The sequence below is a fragment of the Leptinotarsa decemlineata genome, unplaced genomic scaffold, assembly GCF_025532065.1.
Source record: "Leptinotarsa decemlineata unplaced genomic scaffold, Ldec_3_MD MMD2_tig00026336_RagTag_RagTag, whole genome shotgun sequence".
Lineage (NCBI taxonomy): Eukaryota > Metazoa > Arthropoda > Insecta > Coleoptera > Chrysomelidae > Leptinotarsa > Leptinotarsa decemlineata.
Window position 1 is genome coordinate 8,280,787 of NW_027412692.1, and position 18,134 is coordinate 8,298,920.

Here is an 18,134-nt window from a genome sequence, read left to right on the forward strand (position 1 = left end):
ATAAACGTCACCTGATGCTGCTGCCAGCATCGGGTCCGTACGAGAGATCTCCTCGTCGGTAAATAGCAGGGACACGAATTTTTTATGCGCATTCGTTTATAATAGGCAGTTGGTAGGCCCACCTTGAAATAGATGCCACATCCAGGGTTTGCTTTAATAAAAAAATGTTTCTAGAAAAAAAAATTAAATCAAGCTTTTACCTTTAAATATTTATTTAAGTGCCCTAAAAAGATCAAAATAAAATTTTAAATCACATTAACCACATTCATTTTTGACTTTACAGAACTGTCGCTTGTCGCGACAAGCTTTTATTACAATTACAATTGGGAATGTTCCTCCTGATGAAAATAAAGTAGTTTTCATGAAAGAGCTCTAAAACAACGCATTTTAAACTTATGATTTCAACCTTTTTGTTTAAAAAATTATTCAAATACTTGAAAAAGAGGAATGAAATAATGCATTCAACAGTTAAAGGGATTCGTTTCTATTTCACCAGTTAGCAACATCGGTTATAGCTAATAAAAGACAATGAATCTGTTATCTGTATGAGACAAACAAAGATGACATATTTCAGAGGCGTGCTGTTCTGTTTACTTATGTTCCGAGACATTCTGTGACATATGACATTTTGTGCACCTAACCTATCTTCCTCTATATAAATAAATAACAAAACAACTGTTGTTTATGTGGCTTGTGGAGGTGGTATTGAACTATAATTTATATTTTGCCTTAATTGTTGATTTATAAAAATAATTTTCCTTTTTTAAAGTAGAATATCTAGGTACGTATAAATTCTAGGCGCTGTTACCAATATGTGAATTGGAAACAAATCCCTTTAAAAATCAAAACCCAATATTTGAAACATCAATTTGAATACTTTTCGAAGTGAATTTGAAAAACTCATGAATTGAACTCTGTTTTGTTCAAACTTGCATTTGCTGTAATAACCCAAATTGAGGAACATTCCCCATTCTGTAAAGTCATAAATGAATGTGGTTAATCTGATTTAAAATTTTATTTAAATTTCATCTGAATATGTAGAGATTTCTTCTAGGCATCTTCTATAATATCAATTCTGTAAAGTCATAAATGAATGTGGTTAATTTGAATTAAAATTTTATTTTAATCTTTTTAGGGCACTTGAATAAAAACTTGTTTTAAAAGTTTGTTTATAATTATTTTATTTGACTGAGCAACTTCACTTTTTTGACATCCACTCACAGCACAATCAATTAATTGAGTAACCAATCAATTCTCACTTTTTCTTCAAAAACTATTAATTCATGCTTGAAACGCAGCCTCAACGCACAGTTCCATAGTCAGATCTAACCTTCATATTTTTTGCCGAGTTTTGGGAATATGGTAGAAATGTTGGTGCAGGCGGTCCACCGAAACCAGCAAAATTTTGAAAGTGGTCTATGAAACGACAAGTTTGGGAACCTCTGCAATGAAAATCTTCTTACAATTTCTATAAAAACGGTTTATGTTACTTTATATGATTAAGTTGAAAAACTGAAATTGTTGACACTTTACCTTTTTATCTTGTTTACATACATATTTAATTTGTTATTCTTGGCAAAATGTTGAATACATTCGCTTCATATCATTATTGAATTGTTTTTTTCTCCCTGTTCATCGAAACAACTTTGAATATTATTGGAGTTTAGTCCCAACACCAAAACGTTATTTTCAACACCTCAACACGTGTTTCAATCACCAAGTGAACATTCTTCAAGAGAAAGTTCAATCTCTCTCTTGAAGATGATCACTTGGTGATTGAAACACGTGTCGAGATGTTGAAAATAACGGTTTGGTGTTAGGATAGACCTCCAGTAATATTCATTACTACACCAAAGGTTCCAAACAGTGCATTACAAATGTATGTATTTACTTTTTCGAAATTACTCTTTGACAATAACGTTCCATTTTTTTTCAGACTGCGAATCTCTCATAAGAAAAATGTTAGTATTAGAACCAAATAAGAGGTACAGCGTACAACAAATCAAGAAACATCGGTGGATGCAAATGGGCGTGCCTCCAGCGATGCCTCCAACCATTGTAGTTTCCAACTGCCAACCCAACGAACAGATCCTCCGACTGATGCAGAGCTTAGGAATTGATAGTTCAAAAACTAGAGAGGTGAGTACAATAAATGTCTTCTGAAATCCACACGAAGGTGTGAAAAATACTTTGACCTGCTGGATTTTTTGAGGTCCGTAGATATCATCTTTGAGATTAAGTTTCTGACATATGTGTACAGGACATTTCGACTCCGGGTAATGTTGTTTTGTTTTCGCCGCGGGTTTGACAATAATTAACTACACTGATGTACAATTAAACTCAATTTTATTTCACTGCTACACTGACAATATACAGTTTAATAAATCTAATACGATCTTATTAGACCTTACTTGGTCACTTTGTATCGCACTTTCAACTAAACTTCCCCATATGCCTGTTGGTAGTGTTTATATATCATTGAGGATACACTACAAAAACACACATTTGTCTATTTTCCACGATATTTTTTTATTGTTGACTAGTTTTGGCTATTACACCATTTTCAAAACTAACTGATTACATTTAAATCTGAGTAATTTATACCTAAGTTGCCTATCCTATCATAAATACTTTGGTACCTACATTTTGTATACCTGTAATATCCATGAACATAACAAAAAAAAGCTTGATACCATCGTTAATACAAGTCGTCAATCAAAGAAGTTTATATATCATAATGGAAATCTCTGGGAGCCGATAGAGAAGTCTCTGGAAGTCATTAGGAACAACCAGTAATAATAATAATAATTCTTCAATAACATTGGAGACCTTGGCTTATCAAAGCGCCTGACGTTCGATTTTCTCAGGTTGAGTGGGCTTGAAATCATACTGGCTTGCCGCACTAAGACAGAAATCTTAGCCGCACAGATGCAGAAGGCTATCATTCTTGGCTCAATGCCCTTGCTCAGGGCACATGATTCTCGGACCCAATGATCACTTACCCCACGGTGTGGGGAGTGGTCATTGGTTGATAATGCTGGCGCACCCTTCCGAATGTATGGGGGGATAGGGCCTGACTAGCACATACTACTGTGAAAAAAAAATTCCACATTCAAAAGAATACAATAAATATTAGAAATCAAGGTTCATACATGAAAATAACGGGCGAAGTTTATTTTCTGTTGTGTAAACACGACAGAAAATATTCTGTTTCTTTGTTTCTTAACAAAACTAATGTCACTATCGTAACCTTCATCCACTCACCCAAGATCTTCGACTGTTTTCCACAACCAAGTTATCGTTGAGGCAGTGGATAGCATAGCTAACTATGTTAGTATTGAATATGTTGTGCCAGTGTTCTGTTTCAGGGTCAGTGATATATTCTATGATAGGGCATTACCTACATTGATGACCTAAGAAATAAACTTTTAGTCTTAGTCAGTTATTCTTGCTGCTTAATGTCTTCATGTATCAAGTTATTTTTGAAATTCATGGGAGTAAAGAAAATGTTTAGTTTCATTCTGACATTGGGCTACTTGTGGAAGTAGTCAGACAAAGGTTGTTGAGGCTAATGAAGTATTTGTCTTTGATTTCACTGTTTTTTCAGTCTATCCGTTTGGGAAGCTATGATCACCATGCAGCTATCTACTATCTTCTCCTCGACAAACTAAGGAGTCAGTTAGTAGGCGGTGAAACCCAAACAGGTGTACGGGAGGTCCAGAGGCGGAGACCGTCAAACATTGCGGAGCAAGCTATGCGAAAAATCGGACGAGCGAGCACTAGCGAAGACTGCCGAAGGCTACTCCAGCATTCCATTACCGCTCCCACTGCCAGTAATAGTAAAATTTGCAGCATGCCAAGAAGTTGCGACACGCACGGTATCGATGCCGCTAGGTTACTGGCTGCCACCAACAGTGAGGATGCTTTGAAAATTTTAAACCAAGCTAGTAGCAAAACTACTTTCAGCATGTGCAACGAAGCCACCAAGCTAATGTCCACCCTCCAGATGTCAGCCATTTCCTCGGCTGCGGCCGATACGACCGTGTTCAAAGATTACAGTCACCAAGCACATCCATACTCATATGTTCCAGATACATTTTGTACCCAACAATTCCCGGTACCCGAGAACAGGGGTTCCATAGGGAGATTTTGTGCTAGGTGAGTTCATAATTATTTCTATCCCGATTTGTATTCATCTGTATCATATTTTTGCATTTATCTTGCTTTTTTTCAATAAGTATTTCTGTGAATCCTTTGGACCGTATTCCATTTTCCCCTTTCACATATTTACATCAGTAATTTGCCAATACTTTTTTCACAGTGGCTATCGGAGCGCCGAGATTCAAACTCAGTATTCCAGCTCAACAGACGAGGGAGTAGAGACTGATCTCGAGGAACACCAGCCTCGTTTAAGCTATGCATCGTCTAGTTCCTCAAGTGGCGTGATGACCAATTTCAACACATCGAAAAGTCTGAGCCAAAACTTAAGCTGTGATAGCAACTTCGAGAGCTTAGAATATCCCCTATCCGAATCCAGCGAATTGGCCAGTAGCTTGCCCAGCTGTACCTCGAGTGAAAACAAACCTGAGGTCACTGTGACCGGAACTCGAGCTTCCCATAACTACTCTCTGACCCCTAAAACTGCGGTGAACAAGCACAATCCGCTGGTGCACATGTCAAGTCTCAAGACCACGCGAGCCATCACAAGGTCGCCGGTAGATTTCAGAGAAGGTCGTAGAGCTAGCGACGGTCTTGTAGCCCAGCAGGTTGCGGATTCCTCTGGTAAAGTAGTTGCTTTCAACTCGCAGAAGTTTAGTGAGAAACGCAAGGCAAAAGGTGTATTGGATATGCATCTGGTACCACGAGAGACTCAAAGGCAGTATTCGCCTAGAGAAGCTGCTGAAGACATTTCTCAAAGACAGAACCAGCACAATCAGTACTTGCAACCGAGGCCAAACAAAAGGATTAGCCTTCCGGATAATTTCAATTACACGAATCCTGCCAGTGAGTCGGTTCAGCTACAAACTGCCATGCAGCATAGGTATGTATTTGATAATATTTTTTGTATGATAAAATGAGGTAGGTACACAATATTTTCTCTGAAATTTCTCATGATATTTCCTGAAGAATGGTATGGACTCATTTCCTAAATTTTTTTGCTGAGATTCCAGTTCTGTGTACTCAAGATGAAGATTGTATAACTGTTGGAGGCTTTGATTCAGAGGTCATTTCCAGAATGCTCTGACTTTCAAAGTCGACCAGTAGTCTGCTATGCTTCTATTTTATTCCTTCTTCAAACATATATGTTTCTTGGCATCATTGAATTTATAGGTTCATAGAACGTCTCACTTCAGTCTTGGAAAATATTTCAGATTGCTCCAGCAAAAGCGCCAAATCCTTCAGAAGCAGTGTGCAATGTCTCACCAACCCAGTCCCGCACCAAACTTAGATCCCAATCATTCCCTATCAAGAAGGCAGATGCTCCGACAGGCTAGTTACAAGATAGCTCAGCAACAGCCTGTGTTACCTCCTCTACCGCTCTCAGAAACAGAGAGTAAGGACTTGATGGCATTTCAAGCTCTGGTGGAGAATCCTGGTGAGTCGTGGAACTGCTTATCCAGTAATATTCCGAATGCCTGCCAGATTTCTGAACCTGTTTCTTTGCCGACTACATCTTGGCAAAATGCGGGCAACACTTGGAATCAGGTACAGGTGCAACGTTTGTAGTGCACCAAAATTTTTGTGTTAGTGCTTAGTTTTATAGGCATTAAATAGATGTTTTTATATACCACGTTCCAAAGACGTGAAAAAATATAGTTACATAAGTGAATCGTAGTTGTCTTGCTATATGATTGTAGCATGAAAATCCGGTAGGCATTGGTAGCAAATCACATCTGGCAAAAGTAATAAATTCATTCTGTATTACCAATGTTTCGAAAAGCATGAACAAATTGTAGGAAAATATTTCTTGAGAATTAAGTTAGAAAGGCATTGAAAGAAATCTACTAATTTATTTACTAATTGTTCGTTTAAGATTTATGAGACTTCAGGATCAGGGTCCCTTGCAAAGCCTAGCTTTGACATCAGCAGCCAAATGGAAATAGATTTCTGTCTCTCTGCAGCTTTCACTACAAAAACAACTAACTGGGTAAAACCCAAGAGCTTTGCGATTGTGATCGTTCGTATACTTGGAGTAATGAAAGAAAACAGATGCGTCAGCAATGTGTGTATTTTTGAAATCCACCAAAATGTAACCCATACTCCAATTCTGGACCAATTTTATCAAATTCATCAGCACTTTATACATTATTCCATAAATACATTATATTTTATATTCCATTTTTCAACTTCAATATCTAATCATTTAAATTCCCATAATAAGGTTGAAATTTATAATTTTGATATAAAAATTACTTAGTCTGAATCATCAGATGTTCACATTTGTATAGTTGTGAGGACAACAAACTATTTCGTTAGTATGAAAAAAATTGAAGCCGTAGAATCGATAGTACTGTCATCAATTTGGTCTCAAATTGCTCACGACTCTCTTTTCGATATACCGAGTATAAGCTATTATCCAAACAATAGCTCCAGCTGATCAAACACAAATGTTACTATTTTTTTATTGTCATGTTTCATTTGTGGAAAAAAATAGTGATTTATAAAGTATATTTTATTGATGAAGCTTGTGTATTCTTTCATTGCCTCAACTGTATTAATGAAAATACTGCATTGCCCCAAAAAAAACGTCTGCATAAGTTTTATCAACATGATTAATGAGTGAAAATGTGCTTTTTGTGATATCTCCCTGACATATCGAATATAAAGCAATCGGATCCGAGACACAGTAAAACGACTAGTCAACGCTTGTATCGATACTCGCAAATTTTTCTTCTTCTATGGTTCAATATTCTCGGGGATCACATGTATAATATGCTAAGCTGATCTATTGAATTGTAAATTGATATTAATCAAGAGTAAAACCTCTCTGTACTGCAAGCATTCAACACATTGGAATTGAAGGTACTTGTTTTAGACTTGACCGTGAGTTAAATGGAATACATTTAAAAAATGTCAAATAGCAGTTTTTCGAAACAAAAAATTGTAGCTGAAGAGAGATTAGCACTGCGAATCTAACATTAATCTATCATAATAAGAATCTAGAGACAGATCAGAAATTTGTGGCATGGAAAAAGAACATAGGTTAAAGTACAAGAAACCGACAATGATCAAATTTTGAGTTGAAAAAATACGTTCAAATCTTGTTTTTCTATAACCAGCTGTCGCCTCCCTCTCTCAGAAGTCGAAACTTGTGCGAGCTGATGATTAACGAAGTCTTACCTTTTAACATGCGTCGCACGCCAAAATACTAAACTGAAACATCTCATCTGTTCAAAAGTTATGAAATATTTTTATCACCTGTACATCCGCTCTCAGAAATGATTGTAAATTAACAAATTTGACGAAGTGAATGATCAAGTTATCAATAAATAAATTGTAGACACCAGTTGCACTGTTGTCTAAGTATTATAAACTAGTCCTTTTAGTTTGGTAGAAGTGAAAGTAAATGTTATTTATTAATTTTGTAGTTGATTTAAGTAGACAGTTGTATAGCTTGTTTTATTTGAATAAACTTTTTTCAAAAAATTTTGCTTTGTGTTATTTTTGTGTGATGTGTTTTGCATGTTAGTTTTGTAGGTAAGTTCTGGTCCACTTCTGCAAATTGACAAAATATCAAATTTCACTTGCTACTAAAAACGCTTTGAAACGTTCAACCATAATTTTACTTTAGATAAAAATAGGTAGAGTGAACAACCATTATTATTTACTCTACAATCAAAACAATAACTTCATCAGGGTTGGTATACATTTACACCAAGTGGATGAATGGAAAAAAAATCAGAGTTCCTGTCGATTTGTAGGGTAACATGAAAGTTTTTCACAAATTTTAAATTGCTACTGAATACATAATACTTCGAAAAATCTGGCTTTAATTTTTGTTGAATTCTGAAGAGTACCGCCAATGAAAGTATATGTAAAATAGGGAAAACGTCCAACTCTCTTGTGATGTACTAAATCTAGAGTCCTGACAGCTTTAACTTACTCAAGGATTGAAAATATATTCATTTTTATCGAAGCAATTTTACGAGTTTTTTGGCTGTGGCCTGTAGGTGTCTATGTCTGACATTTAATTTGCTACTTCAGTAGACATTATCAAAAGCGATATGATGTTGAAGTACTTGAGTTGTTAACATAGAAACAACAATGCTAATATTGTTGAAAGTGGTTTAGGACATGCTCGTGACGTGTTATATATAGACGAATATGAATCAGAAAGCAAATAAACTAATAGAGGAAATAAAAGGAAATCTCAGAAACTATTCAATTAAATATTTAATTCATTTCAGTTTTCTTGAATATTCTGTTCGATCTTCCAGGTACACTGTTGAAACAAAATTGATGGTATTATATCCCTGATCAAACCAAAGACGGACTATCATATCAATTTACTGGAGGGTCTCTCTTCAATGAGAGTCCATTAAAATGCATTTAATTCCAAAACAACCTTCAAATGCGAATTTGATTTTGTAAAAAAAATTTATCAATACGATAACTTATATGGTTTTACTTTACCTATTTTTGATACATCGCAAACAAGCCGCAAACTTTTCAGTATCATTGGTCAATAAGAAAGAGGAGATGATAATACATCAAAAGTAATGTCTTCAATGCATGAAGTGGACGTGTAGGCTAATTTTCCATCCCAATGATTCAAAAATAATTTCTTTTTTTCAATAGGGACCCCAATTTCCCGTTAATATATCCACCAGCGTATGGCCTCCATTAGTACCACTCAGGGAGAGTCCGATTTTGGAACTAACTGAACAAATGGAATCAATGTAATGATAAGTTTATTCAATTGGAATGTGAAGTACTCTTAAGATGATGAACAAAAGTATATTTGGTAGTGAATGAAATTTAAATTATTTTAGCCCTTTTAAATTATTTTTTATTGCAAGAATTATGCTTTTAGCCGTCTGTATAAATGGGGTCTGTATTTATAAATCTCTTCTGGACGAAAACCAACTAATTTATACAGAATGATTTATGCATGGACGTACTTTTTCGGAGAGATTTCAGAGAAGTGGAAGTAATGGGCATTTGCACCAAAATACAACAATAATACTAATAATCTTCATTTCGGTAGATTTGAAAAAAACAAGTATCGGATCCGTCACACGTCATATACATATATAATGGAAATTATTGTCAACAGTAACAATGGCTCTCAAAGAATAAAAAATTCTTAACAAATGCTTATATAAATATCACATTTCAAATGCTAAGTACTTAGACAGAGACTAAAAGAACTCCCTAAGAAGTTCCATCGCCTTATTTACAAAGGTTTTTGTATTCTGGATCAATTTCATTGAATTTGGTAACTTTTTGTATACTTAGTTTAATTGGTTTTTCGAATTCATGTATCTTTACGCTATAACAAAATCAAAGCATTACAAAGTACATTTTTCACTGACATAAATATTAGAATTATTCAAAAAGAAAATATGTAAGTATATAAAAAACAAAATGACGAGAAAACAATAGTGGGTATGATATTCAAAAAATAAGAACTCTAATTACTGAAGAAAATGAATCATTGTTAATATTATTCTGTGAGTTAAATAATAAGTATAAAGTCAATAAAACATACATAATTGAATAATTGAAAGAAAATGATGATGAAATGTAAAAATAATAAGAAAAAATATTTTAAACTAAGCAACTTCACGTTTTGATTGTTGGTATCCACAATCTACCTCTGGTGATAACTAAAATAGAAATAAGAACTCTACCTTCAACAATTTATATTTTTTCCGATACAAAATAAAATACCAGAGAAGGTTATTCATATTCCTTGAATAATTATGGTCGAATTGTTGTAACGGTAGTTCTTATTGTACCCAGTGAGTTCCATATCAGTTCTTGTATAATTCTCTGTATCCTTGAAGAAAAATGCCTTATTACTTGTCACTCTATATAAATTATTATTTTCATTCAGTATTTTAGTGGTAACTCCAGTCATTTAGAAAAAATTCAAAATTAGATATAAAATCTCTTCCATATAGTTATGTGTGGCGAAATTGTCAACCTTTTGAAAAATAAATCATAATGAGCCTTTTTCCTGAGAAAAGTACAGCGAACGTGTCACGAGAGGCAGCACAAGTAGTAGGGACAAACATAAATTATTCACATTTATAACACTGTTATTTACGTAATATTAATTTATTATTTAAAAATATAAATCTGTTATAAAAAATTATTTTGTGCTAGTATAATGCAAAAAAAGCATTGCTGTTTTGTGAATTGTACGTCGGATAATCGATATCCGGAAGAAAACGTGTTTTTTATACATACCATTTATAAAACCTCATATTAATACTATCAGATGTAAGAAATGGGTACATGCTTCGAGAAGAGTGCAAAAAATAAATAAATATTCATATGTATGCTCTAAATATGAAATGAATAGTAAACTTTTCATAGTTAATTACCATTGATTAGAATGAGATATAACCTCATTCGTTTATTAAACTATATTCTTTTATTATATTCAATTGAATTTATTTCATTACCATCTATATTTGATTCATATTTCACTCGGAAATAAATCTGAAATTCATAATTATTTTAAATTTCTTTTATTACAGTCTGAATCTACCGCTACTCTTTTACTAGAGTCTGTATACTAACCTGTCTATTGATTCAATTTTTTCCAGTTACTTTGAAATTACGGCATGCAAGCCATCGTTTTAATGTTACAACATTGTTATCCTTTACAGTTGCAAATTTCAGTTTTGCTCCAGTAACATTTTCTTGTGTTAAAAACATTCTTTTTTAATTGTACTTTATCATATGTTTATATGAGGATTAGGCAGTGTTTGTCCCTACCGAACTACTAGCGCTGCTACTAGTGTGATTTTTCGTACTTCAGGAAAAAGGTTCATTGACAGTGAAAAAGTGTTTTATGGAAGACAGGGTTGTTGCTTCTCTTTTTTATATATACGGGATGTCCTATAATTTCAATGCCATCCTACCTTAAAAAGTATCAAATGAAGATGACACAAAATGGGGGTCAAGACACTATTTACTAGTATTTATTATACCCTCAGAGGCCATTAAATGATTTCAGGAGTCTTTGTTTTGCAAAGTTGAACAATATTGGCCTGTCTAGAATTTAACCTCTCAACTAATGGATTTAGTTAGCAAAATAAAGCCTGTGGCGAAGTATTATCTGAATCTATTGAAATGAATCTTTAATATAGACTCCTTTCATTCACTACCAAATTACTGTCAAGCAGTATCTCATGTTTTTAGAAAGTTATTTTCATACAAAAATTGTTATATCAATGTATACCTACCGATGATGTATTCAGCAAATAAGTGGCATTAATTATTAGCGAATTAGAGAAACTCATGCAAAACGAATTTAACATTTTGGATTAAACCTAATTTACATCAGTTTCATGATTCAAATATCGATATAACTCAAAGTAAAATCAATAAGTTTTTTCTATATTTGAAATATATTATCCTAATTTTAACCAATGCCCAAAAATGTCGGAAAATAGTTCCTATGAACTTGTGAAAGGATATGAAATAATGGCAGTTTCTGAATTCAAGTGCTAATTATATGGGGCATAATTAAAAGATATTCGAAACAAAAAAATCTGAACATGTTGAGGATTATAAACTATATTTGAATCTTTTTCATTCTTTCTAATAACGTTTACTACGACCTAAATCTCTTCATTTTACATATAGTCAGTGGGCATACCTACTTGAAGACTGGCTATAAACCAAATCATCCAAAAGAACAATTCTTTCAGGCCATTCTCAACGTTGGATTATATCCGAAGAATCCTGCACTGACACCTGTCGGATATAATCCGACGCCCTTCGTGGTATAAGCCAGGGGAGTAGTTGTTTTCTGATAGGTGCCAGTCCATTAACCTACAGTGTAGGGAGTTGGGACTGGCCAAACAAATTGTTCTTTTAGATGATTTTTGATTTATTTTAAACATGTTAAAGAGCAAATTATTCATCGAGAAAAATGTAAACATTTTTGCAATATACTCTTGATGATTCGACATATGAATTTAGAAATACCGTGCAGATTTTGTTTATAGTCCAGTCTCAACAAACACTAAACAGTCACTCAATTGAATGTATTTTTTTAACTGTATGTTTAACTATGTTCCTAATATATTCAAAAATATTTGAAATTATTTTCTATTTTAACTAATACCTAAGCAACAAATTTTTGTTCAAAACGCTAATACTTGTCACGACACAATTGTGATGTCACATGTTCCCAAACAATGGTAACCTGGTAAAGCAATTTCATTCGTAATTTATTTGATGAAAGAATAGTCTTTAGTTTCATACTATAAGAATTGTAGGATAGCTCACTAATCAAGTACTTCAATTAACACCCCTGAAAATATCGTAAATAATAGTGACGTTTTCTTATTCCGCAGGGATTCCACTTTTTTGCCTACTAAATCTAAAATATATTCGTCTGAAGATTATTTCCATGTAAGTTAGTTACTTTCTCTATCACACGCCATTATTTTTCGAGTTGTGCAAGATGAAAATTGGATTGAAGGGGAGTGAATTCATGAATGAATTGTGTGTATTTTCTATGTTATCCAATTTGGTACTGAAGAGCCTTAAGGCAAGTGTCTTAAGACGAAACATCGATGTATACCAGTGAGGATGACAGTGTTCCATGTAAGGCAATTTGTTACTATTCATTTAAAGTAGAACTAATGTGAATGATATCTGATTTTTATTCCACAACGAATGTTTGAAATGCAAATTGAGTAGAGAAAAGTATCTTCTGTATAATTCAGTGTTCATATAGAAGTATTTGTTTCGAAAGGATTTTTCTCTTTCGTGTAATTCAATATTTATATGAAAGTAGCTGTTTCAAGAGGACTTTCTTTCAGTTTGTGTCTGAAAGTTACTTCTTTGCATGATATACACATCCATGTATAGAGTTACTTATTTTCAAATTGATTACTTCCTCCCTTTCTTTGGAAGATTCCCTCACATCCTTTTTTTGTATCAAGATGGGGTAGTAAAATGAAAATTGGATTTTTGAGGTTACAAAGAAAGTAGTCGGGCGGTTCGACGTGGGTGATTTGTTCACTCAGTCAATCGCCCGATGTGTGAGTCGATGGTTCAAGCCCCAGGCTGTACACTCGATTTTCACTTACTATCGTCCAACACATGTTAGGAATCACACGGTAAAAGGTAAAACCTCGTTAGTCCTTAGCTCGCACAAGTTTCAACTTGTGTTTTATAATGAAATGACTAGAAATGACTGTTTATCATGAAGAAATTGGTCACCGTAAAACAATCGTTTCCTAGAAAAATCGGATTTGAAATTGGTTTTAAATAATAATTCTAAGGATAATGTTAACCAGACAACGAAATCTTTAACAGCGATTATTTGTGAACAAGTTACGTCTTGCAATTCCATAAGAGTTAATTGTTACATGACTCTAATGATTTTTTATTGCACAACTTAATTACGTGAAAGTAGGATTTCCATTACGAAATCAATGATTTTGTATCAAAATTACATTTTTTTCGAATAGTTAACTGAACAGAATAACAGTTTTTACATTTCAAATATTGATAGCTGTTTCTACAACGGAAAACTTTTTCTGACCATTCATTCAATACGATACTTTGAAAGACTATCAAGTTTCACCTTTGTAAAAGTTTTGTTTAAATTAGAAAACTGTTCGTTTTGACTGGACTGCCTAGGAGTATTGATATTTCAATAACCAATATTTTCAACTCTCATTGTGAGGAAATCGACGAAATGTACCGAAAATTGCATCAGCAACAGCCGGCATTGGTCAACAGAAGAGGTCCGACCCTGTTCCACCACAATTCCCGTCCACACGTTTCACAAATCACCGTTCAAAAATCAAATGAATTGAGCGTCCAAGTTCTACCTCACCCACCATACCTATTCTCCAGACTTCTCCCCAATCGACTATCATCTTCTCAAGCACTTCGATAACTTTCTCACCTGTAGAACCTTCGTCAATAAGGACCTGGCAAAAACGGCCTTCGTCGATATCATCGAATCCTGAGCAATCAATTTTTATGCTAATTACAATCGTAGATTATCAAGCCTTTGATAAGCATTTTCACTAGAGTTGAAATGTAAAATGAAGCTCAACGTTTTAATAACTGAAAACTTAAGTTAGATACATGATCCCACTGACTAATGATCTTTCTCCCACTTTTTACTAAAAACTAAGACCTCTCTCTAGTTTGAAACTGCTCCATGTGAAGCTACTATGATTTCTAATCCTGAAAGATGGGTAACGACAGTATGAGTCAGATTTGTCCTCCACCATTTTTCCAATGCGGTGGATTATATATTCAACTGAATCAATAACTGCTACTCATTGTAATCATTTTTATTAATCGTCAACATTCCATTTTATGTGTATCGGAAAAAATATATTACCTCTAGTTGTTGAAACGATTTTTATAATGGACTCTCGTTCTTATATGGAATGCTTCAGCTAGCAAAACAGTTGTGAAACAACAAATCAGCATCATCAGTTGAAACATTAATTCATTATATTTTCAAATATGTCACTATGCTTTACACAAATGCACAACCAGGGATCAAAAAAATCAGCTGAAATCTTAAAGCTTGAAATTTGATATTAGTTTTTTTGAGAGTTTTTAATTTTAATTTTTATGAAAGTTGAACAATTGTTTGAAAATTACATTTTAAACTTTTCATGAACTCATTGTTACTATTTTCATTCGTGTTTGAAGGCCGCCGTAATTTGGAACAGCATCTTAACGTTTCGCCTGCACCAGTGGCTGGCTTTTTCAGAGGTTTATTCATCTGTATCTGTATGATTTACTGACCAAGCGTCTTCAGTTCATTCAGGTTGGAGCCCAGCTCCCTTACCCTTTTAGCTGAGTTTCGTCAAAAAGACTAATGAGTTCATGACTAAAGAGATAAACTGATGATTTCTAGTTTATAGGTAGTATTTATGTTGACTCAGGTAGTCCGCCTGTCTTGTTGGTGCGTTGCTATTGGCCGAAGTGTTATTTCCAGTTAATGACGTAACATTGCATTGCGATGTTGCCACTTTAGCGACTTTTAGTATGGCATTCCAAATCCGGTTAAGCGTTATCGTCTCCATCCAATACGGAGAACTACGCCATACAGAGAACTACAACAGAAAAGAGGAGGCGGTAATGCTTAACCGGATTTACTAAAAAAAGATGATAAAGTGGCAACAGCGCAATGCAATGTTACGTCATCAACAGGCAAGGCTTATTAAATTGAGACCTCAAAGAAATGAGCGGATCAATATTTTAACAGACAGCAAGAGCGCACTAGGGGCTCCCACAAACCCGAAGGTGACATCAAAACTGGTCTGGGAATGCCATGAAGAACTGAATGAACTTGCAAACAGAAACAAATTAACTTTGTACTGGGTGCCAGGGCATTCAGGAATCACAGGTAATGATAAAGCTGATGATGAATGCGCTAGACGCGGATCTCAATAACTTCATATATAGGTCCTGAACCAGCTCTGGGGGGACCAAAATCATTGGAAAGAAACCAGATTAGGACATGGACCAATAAGAAGCACACAAAGTACTGGAAAAAAATACCTGGTATCAAACACAGTAGAACCTTCATTAGGGAACCGTCCGAGAAAAGAACCGAAGAACTACTTCAATATAGAAGGTATCCGCTCAGAATAATTACAGGGTTACTAACCGGTGATTGCCCGCTTAGAGGACACCTGAATAAAATGGGGATGTACAACGGAGACCTCAGCTGCAGACTATGCAACGAAGGGATAGCCCAAGAGGGCTTATTGCGTTTATTCTCAGATACAGAACACTTCGGCCAATAGCGAAGCATCAAAGCGAAATACCTGAGTCGACATAAATACAACCTACAAACTGGAAATCACCAGTCATTGGTGAATAGTCAATATGCAGTTCCAAATAACAACGGCCTTTAAACCCGAATGAAAAGAGTAACACTGAAAGTCTCGGTCACGTAAGGCTTAACCAATTTTTCATGAACTACTATGAAGTATCACTACAAACGTTTAAATATAACAAATATAACTGACCTCGCTTGGAAAGTTCCAAGGAAATTAAACGAAATGTGTCAATTCTTTCATTACTATCGACATCGGTAATAATGAAAATATCAACTGTACTTTGCTGATTTGTTCTGAATACTGGCATAAACGAAGTAGCCCTGCCAATTGCTATGATTAGAAAAGGTAGAAAAAGTAGACCTCGATATTATGCAATCAAAGAATAATCATAACTCAGACTGTAATAATAAGATAATAAAAATTGTCAGGTAGGCCGTAGAAAATGGAGGTATCATTATAAGGAAGCTCATGTTCATGTTACAACTTGTATGTACCATGATGACATATCATTCGCATTTCAATTAAACTCGATGTGACTAGTGCAAGATGTAGAAAAGGACATTTTTTGTAGATACAGTTACGATGGCTTGGAAAGAGCATTGTGTAGATTAGCAATAAAATTTGTATATTTGTAATATGTATCGTTTTGTTTGAATCGCGGTTTTGTTAAATACATGTTTTTTTATTAAATATTATTACCTATATTATTGTTTCATTTTTTAACCAGCATCTTCGTAGACAATGAAAATCAGTCATAATCAAATCCATTGATTGCTCTGATGTTGTAAATGAAATATACTGTTTCTAAGTCATGGTTGGATTAAGAATGTGAAAAAGAAGAATTTATTGTGTGAAAGTAGCTAGTTTGATCTCACATTTGATGAAAATATATGGGGTCCCACTATAGTAACTCAATCTTGAAGTTATGGGCAAGATAACATACGACCATGTGGCAAGAACTTCTGATGCATGACACCACGATAATCGAAAAACTTAGTGAGCAAAACTTTGACATTTCATCGAACCTGGTGTGCTTTTTTGGTCTAGGCTCTTCCATTGGGTCGATTGGACTTTGATTTCGATCTCATAACCATACACCCATGATTTGTCACCAGTTATGACCCTTTTAAGCAAATCTGGGTCGCCGTTGACGTCATCCAACAATTCCTGAGTGATGCTCATGCAAAAGCTTGTTTGGTCAAAATTCAGCTTGTCATTAATTTCTGAAAAAATTGCATGGTATGGGCCAACTGATTTGCCGACATCCTCAGTAACTTCTCTTATAGTGATCAGACAATTCTCCATAGCAATTTTCTTCACTTTCTCAACATTTTCATTGGTTGTTGGTGTGTTGGGGCGTCTAGGAGGAGCGATTTCATTCATATCTTCTCGACCTTCTGTGTAAACATTTTTTCGACTCAGAGTTGGAGAGTTTTTCAATATCACGTGTAAATTTTGCTGAAATGAGCGTAGCAAACGTAAGGAGACAATTTTTAAAAGTAGATTTATTGGCAACACTTTCAACTGACAAGACATTTACTCAACTCATAACTAACTCATCATCAGAAAATACTGGAGTTTCAAGAATTTTAGTAAAGAAGTTACTCTATTATAGGTGGCGAAAGAAGGTGATTCTTTTGATGAATATCAGACAGGTATGTGTGTGAAGTGTTTTATGCACGCCAGAATAATTTATTCATTTATTCATTAATGGGTAACACTCAATTAAGTTTAAGAGATTTCACAATAAATTATGTGAATACAACAAATAATTATATCTAACTTACTTGCTAAAAGTAAAACTAATTTATTGATAAAAAAATAACAGTGAGAAAATTAATTTACTGAATTGAAATATTAATTAAATTAATGAATGATTAAGATAAGGAAAATTCAATAGTTGAGGATGTTTATGTTTATATTTACTACCATTTATAATTTATTTCTGAGCGAGCGTAATGCAAACTTAAATTTTGTTTCGTTCAATGAAAAGAAGTCCAGATCGATTTTATTACCACCAATAGCAACTCTAGACAGGGGAGAATGTTTACCATAGTTACAATGATGAAAATCTATTGCAAATGTTTCTGTATTCCTTGTACTTCTAGAAGGAACATGTAA

General features: G+C 34.3%; 1 protein-coding gene across 1 annotated transcript in view; it reads left to right on the forward strand.

Annotated features, from left to right (window-relative positions):
• Positions 1-16,715, forward strand: part of LOC111509798 (uncharacterized) — a 103,228-nt gene extending 86,513 nt beyond the window's left edge. Inside the window, exons 7-10 of the mRNA XM_074183279.1 lie at positions 1,937-2,139; positions 3,608-4,158; positions 4,322-5,041; positions 5,373-16,715. Of these exons, the coding sequence (XP_074039380.1) occupies positions 1,937-2,139; positions 3,608-4,158; positions 4,322-5,041; positions 5,373-5,727 (1,829 nt within the window). The 3' untranslated portion in view covers positions 5,728-16,715. The remainder of the gene's footprint in view (positions 1-1,936; positions 2,140-3,607; positions 4,159-4,321; positions 5,042-5,372) is intronic.
• Positions 16,716-18,134: the final 1,419 nt, after the last annotated feature.